This window comes from Trichoplusia ni, chromosome 18, assembly GCF_003590095.1.
Source record: "Trichoplusia ni isolate ovarian cell line Hi5 chromosome 18, tn1, whole genome shotgun sequence".
NCBI classification, from domain to species: domain Eukaryota; kingdom Metazoa; phylum Arthropoda; class Insecta; order Lepidoptera; family Noctuidae; genus Trichoplusia; species Trichoplusia ni.
Window position 1 is genome coordinate 7,643,997 of NC_039495.1, and position 9,298 is coordinate 7,653,294.

At 34.8% G+C, this 9,298-nt stretch overlaps 2 protein-coding genes across 2 annotated transcripts; both read left to right on the forward strand.

Annotated features, from left to right (window-relative positions):
- Positions 1-722: 722 nt before the first annotated feature.
- Positions 723-5,667, forward strand: LOC113502840. The gene is made up of 8 exons (XM_026884569.1): positions 723-1,137; positions 1,778-1,852; positions 1,946-2,023; positions 2,368-2,472; positions 2,636-2,707; positions 2,963-3,760; positions 3,974-4,273; positions 4,451-5,667. The coding sequence occupies exons 1-8, from the start codon at positions 855-857 to the stop codon at positions 5,659-5,661; spliced, it is 2,922 nt and encodes a 973-aa protein (XP_026740370.1). The 5' UTR covers positions 723-854; the 3' UTR covers positions 5,662-5,667.
- A 358-nt stretch (positions 5,668-6,025) lies between these two features.
- On the forward strand, positions 6,026-9,298 carry LOC113502841 (uncharacterized protein KIAA2013 homolog). The gene has a single exon (XM_026884570.1). It carries the CDS (start codon positions 6,291-6,293, stop codon positions 8,166-8,168), a length of 1,878 nt encoding a protein of 625 aa, XP_026740371.1. The 5' UTR covers positions 6,026-6,290; the 3' UTR covers positions 8,169-9,298.

Consider the following 9,298-nt stretch of genomic DNA (forward strand, 5'->3'; position numbering starts at 1 on the left):
TATGTATATGTGAGACAATAATGTGAAGGTGCTTTTAATGTTTTTGTAAATTATTTTGCATGTATTTGTAATGTGATAGTTTACTATTGATATTGTAGTAATAATAAATAATTTTACTAGTTAATGTTCGTTTTATTTATAACTGTAACTTAATAATTACATATCCCTTTAGAAGGTGGCAGTTCGGAAAATGAGCACACTCCTTATGCACGATGGATTAGGAGATCGAAACTGCCACCCTTACCTCGCCTTTGGTTACATTTTATTTAACGCGTAATTATGTTCACACGAATATTTGTAGATATTAGACAAGAAATATATAAATACAGGATATCATAGTAAAAAAATACGAAATCAACTTGTGTTATTAAAATTTTAAATATCCCGCCCTTGGCCCGCCGTCGTTTCCGACTACGCTATTTATTTTCCCGTTGTGTAATTTTTTTATTATTTACATTTCTTTGCAATCGCATTGTTAAAAATTAAAAAAATGCACCTAGATGTGAAAAGTACGTAATGAGGTAGTAGTTTTTATAAAACCAAAAAATACATCCCGTTTCTAGCTTCAGATCCATGATCTATTTCTTTTGTAAGCAGGCCTGTGACAGCTTTAGTTCCAAAAAATGCGTCTTAGCGCCACTTTCGTGAGCAATGTTGTTGGCAGCCATTTTGTATTTCTATTTGTCAAACTGACACTAGTGACAGTGCCTTCAATCCGTCATTCGTGTCGAAGCTTGTGTACTGTTCGGTTATTATTCTCCTCGCTTTATTGCTTGAGTTGAGATTGATTCCCAAGTTCCTTGCTCGATACGAATTATACTGCAGTGCTCTGGTGCTTTGTCCCGTCTGCGGCCATGGCTCCTATCAAGTGCTGTGCTATCGGTTGTAATTCAACCAACAATACTCATCGCCTTTATAATTTACCAAAGGACGATAAACTTAGAGCTTTGTGGCTGTCGTTTTTGGTGCCAGTGAATTCCGAACTTCTTGGTCTATCAAAAGATCAGCTAGTGAATAAACGTGTGTGCCAAAAACACTTCGATAGATACCAACTGGATGACAAGGGTAACCGTCTCAAAGATGGTTATCCATGCCTATTTTCTAATGAAGAAGTCGAGCATGGGGTGCCTTTATCTGGTAAGCTGTACATATTAATAGATACACTGCTTGTAAATGTATGTATGTAATGTAGCTGTGCTTGTTTAATTTTTCTGTACATTAAATCCTTCCCAAAGCTCAATGGTTTAAACCACCCATTTAGGGCATAGGCCCATTAAGGCCGACGACAATATTGAATTTCAATTTTGTCTCGTTTAGGTTGATTGATAGGTTACTACTATAAATGGGTCATAGACACCAAATAAAGAAGCCATAATCTCATATAAATTTCGGATATACAACTTATATTATACTGGTACCCCATAAGTTGAACAGATATCATAATTAATTTGCATGAAACAAATAATTTGTGTCACAAATACAAGAAAACCGAACAGCATTTCTTGGCTGTTAGATTGCTTGTATTATTCTACTATGATAATGACATATGTTATTTTCCAATGAACAAATAAATACATATTATGAAGAATTTCTCCAGATTGAAAAGCAAGAAAAAGATATGCCATAACAGTTATTCTTCCTGTTTATGATTATGTATTTCTTTACTAGAATTATTTAATTAAAAATAGTATATAACCCATTTGTGTTGATAATAATGTTCGTGACCATGACAGTTTAAAAACTTATATTTGGTTAAAGTTTATTTGGTTACTTTCAGGTGATCATTATGATCATAACTACAGTAAAAAGGAAGACATTGAGGAAATTGAGGAAAATCCAGTGCTTGTCCGAGGTAGTGCTCAACTCAACAACTCATTTTTCAATCTTACTTAAATTTTGCAAAAACTTATGTTGTATTTTCTAATATACCACTTTCTCATTTTAGAACATCCAGTTGATCATTTATATTCAAGACCAGCAGATATACTTGCAGACCCTCCTGCATCTGCATTTCTCAATACAGGTAATAATTTCAAAACTTTTAATTTTATTGTACTTATGGTTTTTTAATTTTACATTCATCAACCCATGCAACCTCTGTGTACACAATACAATTGAAAATTACCAATAACTCTTTCAATCAAACAAATGTAATTTTGCTTATATGTACTGGTACTATAGAATATTCTGTTTGCCATATCTATATATCTAGAAAACATAAAGTTTCAAGATTTGCTTATAATTATTTTGCAGTATGAATATTTGTATAGTGGGAATTTATGATCAGATCATCAGAACTACTTAAATAATACAAAAAGTTTTAATGAGTGGAAAAAAGTAATATACTAAATTAATGTTTTATTTCAGATTTCACTACATTCAATGTCTTTGAGTCAAGTGACATACCATCAACAAGCAAATGTGAAATATCATCACATCAAAACCTACAGACTGTCTCCTTGGGATCCCAAGGTTAGAATCATAGAAACTTACCAAATTTTAACATATTTAAACATTGTTTGTTGTAAAATAAAAGTCAAACATTTAAATGTTGCTCAGGATACCTATACAGTTACCTGACATTCTTGATTCACCCTAACTTAAACATATAATTGAATGTTTCTTCTATTCACAGATGTGATTTGTAGTGTGGAGCGAACTCAATTGAAAAATAATGCACCAAAAAAGATTGTTATTAGGGGAGGAGGTAAATATTTACTAAGTGCTTATACTTTTAACAATTACTTCAAAAAGATTTTTACTATACTTATTCACACCCTAGTTTTCTTAAAAATATAGTATTAAAAATAAGGCCAACAATGTTTTACAGAAAATTATAATAAAAATCATTACACTTGTTTTGCTTCATGCTTTGCATGTTTCTATGAATCTAAAAAGTATAGTGTCAAAGCCTAAATAAGTACCAGTTTATAAACTAAAATAAATAATCATTCTTTTACAGCATACAAATTGACCACAAACTGCAAGCGCTTTATAAAAAAGATGAGGAAAATTGCTGCTGAAGAAAACAAGACTCGGAAGCCATTTTTGCAAAGATTGGATGCTGCTAAGAAAATAAGCTGTAGCCAATTGTTTAATAAAAATTTTGAGCAAATGTCACAACAGGCCCAAGATTTTCTACTCATGCAGTTAAAAATGGCAAACAAAAAGAAGAAGGCAATGAGATACACTACCAGTGAAAAGCATTTGGCGTTGACCCTAATGAAGGAAAGCCCGAAAGGATATAGGTTGCTCCAAAAAATATTTAACTTGCCCAGTAAACGAACTTTAAATCGTTTGGCTGAAAATATAACGTTCAATGTGGGGCTAAATGACAATATTTTTCGAGTACTAAAGCACAAAACACGGAATTGGGACACAAAGAAGAAACTGTGTTCTATTTTGTTTGATGAGGTTGCTCTGACACCTCATCTCACTTATGTTGAGTCCCAAGATGAAATAAGAGGATTTAAAGACTTTGGGTACGAAAGAGTACTAAGGTTTTGTGATCATGCCTTAGTGTTCATGATAAAAGGAGTGTGCTCAAACTGGAGACAACCTATATGTTTCTACTTTTGTGAGGGAACAACTGTAGCTGCTACAGTTGTTAGAATTTTAAAGGAAGTGGTCACTAAAGTGTCGGAGTCAGAATTAATACCTTTGGCTATTGTATGTGACCAGGGCCCGACTTTTAGAACAGCCATTAATATGGTAAAATTGGAGACTGCACGCAAAAGGATTTTAAATAAGGAATGCAATGGTGAGTAGATAAAATCTCTTTACAAATAGCTCTTGCATGCACATTGTCTGTGTGGAAGTTAAAAAATATCTGGGATAAAAAGTACCCAACAACATATCTAAATATCCATCTTTATGTTAGTACATGTCATAATGTGTGCTAATTTTGATCTGTAATCTAATCTCTAACTTACATAAAATTAACTGAATGAACTCAACATTTCTTTGTTTGCAGATGGAACTATTGAGGTGTCAGGACAACAGTTAAGTGTAGTGTTTGATCCCCCACACTTACTTAAGAGCCTTAGGAACAACCTGCTCACAAAAGACATGCTCTTCAAAGGCAAAGTTGCCACATGGAGAGATATAGAAACTGTATTTGATGCCGATTGCCAACTAGGTCACACTAGAATGCATAAAAAGCTGACAGAGCACCATGTCTACGCAGCAAAAATAAAAAAAATGAAAGTTAGTGTAGCTGCCCAAACTCTGAGTGCAACAACCAGCGGAATGCTTAAATACACTGCATTGTTCAGTAAGTATTTACTCTGTTATCGATTTGCATTAAGTATCTAATAAAGCCAAAATTATCCTCTTAATCACTCACTCACTTTACGTTATTTATAAGTTGTTATTTTTGTTTATTAACTTTGTACTAATTAAATTTGTACTACCTGTGTATTAATACTTATTTAACTATGTAATATTTCAGAAACTACAGCCTCGGGTCAAAATGTCAGTAAGACAATGGTCACAACAGGCGAAGCTGTGGAATTTATTGACCAGCTATTTGATAGTGTGAACGGTTCTCGAGGAAGCACCGTCCGGGGCAAACTGCGTGGACCTATAAAGCCGAACACAAATCAAATTTTCAATTTTTGGACAGAAGCCAAGGAAATATTGAAAACGATTCAATTTATAGATGAAAATAGCAAGAAAGCTCGCAATAATAACAAAATCTATAAGGTCCGAGTTCCTTCTCTTAATGGATGGATTACAACTGTAGAAAGTTTTGAAAGGTTGTCTAAACTGTTGTTCGAGAAATATGAAATAAAATATTTTTATCCTAGAAATGTAAATCAGGATCCTCTGGAAAACTTTTTTGGTAGGATCAGAGCCATCAACTACAGGAACGTCAATCCTGATGCAAATAGTTTTATTAATGCATTTAAATCATTATTAATGTCCAATGTTATGGGTCCACACTCCATCTATGCCAACTGTGAGGATGACAAAGGAGACACAGTAGTCGATTTTTTGAAACTCATATCCTCATCCAATGTTGATGAGAGTTCCTCATCAACATTTGATGAGGATAAAGAAAATGCGATGTGTAATAGACCCATTTTAATAAGCCAAAACATTAGTAATAATTGTAACCAATCGCTAAATCCAGCAAATGAAAGATTGCGCGTGCACTCTTCTGCATATACAGCAGGGTATATGTGCAGGAGAGTGACAAAAAAATTTAAATGTAGGAGATGCTCTGAGACTTACACTGAAACCAAGAGAGATGTTTTTCATAAATGGATCGAACAAAAAGAATACAACCTTTTAAAACACCAAAATTTAACGTATCCATCGAAGAAATTTTTAATTTTGTATAGGGATATCTCGGGCCTTATACATGATTTCCTGAATAAGTATGCATATAAAAAATGTATAAAAAAACGTATTAGACAAGAAATATTTAAGCAATTTGATGTAAATTGGTTGGGGTGTACACATCACAAAACAGAAGCAAGGGAATGGTTGCTTAATTTAATGATACGCACCCATGTACACAATTGGTGCAACATTATCAATAAAATTTTAAAAGGAGGTGTTCAAGAAAAACTTGTGAAACAGATGTGTGCACCTCAAAAAATTGCCCATGACAAATATAAAACCCATAGGCTAAGAGGAAAAGTTAATAAAAACTAAAATCTGTAATGTTGTTTTATTTTTATATTTCTTTCCTTAAATTCGTATCCATTAAACATATCGAAAGAAACGTTGAACCTTGCAAATAATATAATTAACACTATAAGAATTTTCCATGGTACATCACTATGCTATCGATATTCTAAGCCGGTCATCGAGGCTTTTGTAGTGCGCTGTGGTGCATGACTAGTAGGTGTCATTCATTACGACACTAGCGCTTGGCGTATGTTTTTAGAACTAGATGTCAACCTTAGTACTGTCCTATCTGTCTCTGACTTGTATATAGTTATCTGTGTTTGTAAGTGCACTTGATCCTAGAGCAAAATGTACATATAAAAACAATTAAGGTTATGACCCATAAGAATATTTTTACCGCAGCAGTTGATGATAGTTGTGAAAATTTAATAAAACGTTACCAACTCACTGTGTTGCAAAACATTAATTTGACCTCGGCCTAAATTTTATTTAGTCTGTGACAGTGCAAGTCAAGTGATATTGTATTGTTCCGTGCATTTGAATAAAAAAATTAAGAATACTGTTTTTAGTGATTTTACAATGACAATAACTGGTCTCACTTGATCGTGTTTACCAGCAAAACATATATTGTACATAAGTGGAGAAGATTTGTAATGGAAAGGCTTCGTTCTGACTTCACAGATATGAGTCGTCGAGCCGGAGATGTTTTGAGGCGTATCAACAGATTTGCCGATGGTCCCCTGACGAGAAAGAAATTGGTGATAATAGTATTGGTTGTTATCTTCTTAATTCTTTACGTGGGGCCTTCGTTCTGGAGCTGGATGTTCGGACCAGAAACCGCGACAGGTCATCAGAATGTATGTCAAAAGAACTTCATGAGTCCCTTCGAGTCTGCTTTGAATGATTACGACGTATATGTGAGACAAGAGTCGTCGGCGACACTGAACTCGCTGAACCACAACTATGTGCCTTATGTAGGGAACGGCTTACTGGGCATGGCACTCGAGCACGACTCCCACTTGAACATAAAGCATGGGAGAACCTTATCACTGCCCTTGTACTACCACCCGCTGTACATCATAGACGACTACGAAATGAAGGAATTTACTGTAGCTGAATATAGGAAGGGCATTGTCCACAGGTTTCAATGCTCAAATTCAGGTTTACATGTATCTTATCAGTACTATGCACATAAAACGATACCGTCACTGTTTGTTCAAGAGATTTGGGTTAATAACCCTACGAGTTCTGCTAAGACACTGCACATGTCTACTCCAAGAGTGTCAGACTGGCCAACATCAGTCAAGCAGACTGTAAAACTGCACCAAGGAGTTGATATGAAGGAATATGAAGTGGTTACTGGCATGATAGCAATACCAGATAGTGAAAATGTTATCGCTGCAGCAGTTGTAAGCAGAAAAATGAGCAACTCAATTCTAGTTGAAGCTAGAGATGGACTTGACATCCTCATCCTAACAACAGTGAAATACAGCAAACCCATAAAAGAAGTTGATTATGCTCAACAAAAAGATATTGTTGAGAAGAAGGCTATAGAGGAAATGGTAAAAGTTATAGCTCTAACCGGTGACAGAACTGCTGTCAGACAGCTGAGAGATAACCACGCTAGAGTGTGGCAGGGACTGTGGTTCACAGGCTTCTACATCTCTGACTCCAAAGCTGAAGGCATCATCAATGGTGACAGAATCAATGCCACCATTTATGCAATCCTCTCCCAAGTAAGGAGCTATGAGCATGAGGACAACATCAAAGCCGCTACAAAGTCAGACATTATGAGGACTTTGACCTACTCTGAAGGTTGTTATGAAGGGCATTCAACTTTAGATGCATTCAATTTATGGAAACCTCTGAACAATTTGGCTAACTTGAATTCTGTAGCTGCTGTGTGGCTACTAACCTTAGAGAAACAAGGATGTCACAATTTACTTAAAGCTGGAGCGAGTGGAGTGAACCAAGCAATGATCTTAAGTTTTGGAAGTTTGCGTTTTAGTAATCAACATTTAGAGTACAATATACATCCTTCTAAGTTACACAGAGACTTTCTATTTAGAAGACTCAATTATGGCAATATGACACATGTGAATATAAGTGTAATATTACAAGAAGACAATAAAGCAGCTATATTTGTAGCCTTAGATCGCTCTGACAAGACATATTATGCTTGTGATGCAGGGTGCCTTGACTCCCCAGTGCAGTTGGGGCCTTACAGAAAGTACTTCCCTGTCAAACTGACAGAGCCATTAACAGCTATATTGTATGTAACAGCTGACAAGCAGCATATGGAAGACTTGAGGCATGCAATCCATGTTAAAGAAGTTATAGAAGCACCGGCGCATGAGCACCATGTGATAGCGCTACATAAACACGGCCACAGTCTCGGTGGCCTAAATCCCTTATTCTGGATTTCAATAATAGTTCTTATTGTGGTATTCCATTTGTTCTTGTGCAGGATAATCATGAACGAGTTTTGCGACAGCGGAGTGAGTTATAGAAGGCTCTATAACAAGCCTTGAAGTGTTGTTGCCTTAACAAGATGGTTGCGCCATCATTGTCCATTGCTTGACTGATCATTATGTACGCTTCTTATGCACAAGTGACCAAAAATATTGTTCAATACATTAGTATTGATTTGTCATCACTGCCTATTTGATTAGCGTACTGAGAATTTTTAATAATTATGGGATAAGATAGGTTATCAGTGCATACAATATCTGTATGGCATATCAAATTCTATTGGTGTGGGGAGGGGGTCGTGATGTTTTATTCTTATCTTACATCCCTTGCAGACGGATGCTAGAGCTGTCAAATAATAACATTGGTCATAGAAAACAATAGTTAAAATCGTTCAGTGGTATTATATACTTTTTCCTTGATAAGGAATCCATAAAGCAAGCGAGTTACTTCTCGCCGAAGTTGAACAACATCACAGTAGCTAGCGACATCGCATTCACATGCTTCCTGTTCGTTTTATACTTTTTAGATTAGTTTGCTACACGATTCATTTGGTTAACTCATAACAAAAGATCGATTAAACCAAACGGATCGTACACAGGACGTAAATTGAAAAAAAGATTAAGAATAGTTTGTAAAATACCTAATAATTGTACCTGGCTGTAAAATGCGTATAGCGCATAAAAAGTTAATCAACTTCATATTGCACAACTAATCGTGATCTCGGATAATATTATGTAACGTTTATAAATAAATATGCTGAAGAGATGTATAGACATATTTTGTAACGAAAGATGTGATTATTTAAAGTTAACTAAAATGCTTAGTAAAGTATACAGTGAGCTATCGCAGTTAGAATTGATACCGATATTTATAAAAGTCTGATTTGTATCTCAAGTGTTTGATACGAACGTTTTAAGTTCCTTCGTCATCATAAGTTTCTGTACCGGTGGAATCAGACAAAATCGTGTTACTAATTTCGTTCATGTTTATAAATCTTATCGATTTTTTTATTTCCGTTGTGTTTCTACACAAGTAATACTTAGTCATTATTATTGTATTTGCAAGAGTGCGTTTTATTTATTTTAACCCTTAACAATGTTAAACTGTACATAATACATTGCGTATGTTATATATTGTTATAAGATTGTGGTGTATATTTTTGAAATTAAATGCCAAGTTGTAATGTTGA

Bases quoted from the DNA above. Each gene is read 5' to 3' on its own strand.
- LOC113502840 (XM_026884569.1), top strand. From the start codon at position 855: ATGGCTCCTATCAAGTGCTGTGCTATCGGTTGTAATTCAACCAACAAT. The intron at 2,473-2,635 runs GTTAGAATCATA...TTCTATTCACAG, and splicing joins TGTCTCCTTGGGATCCCAAG to ATGTGATTTGTAGTGTGGAG. The intron at 2,708-2,962 runs GTAAATATTTAC...ATTCTTTTACAG, and splicing joins GATTGTTATTAGGGGAGGAG to CATACAAATTGACCACAAAC.
- LOC113502841 (XM_026884570.1), top strand. From the start codon at position 6,291: ATGGAAAGGCTTCGTTCTGACTTCACAGATATGAGTCGTCGAGCCGGA.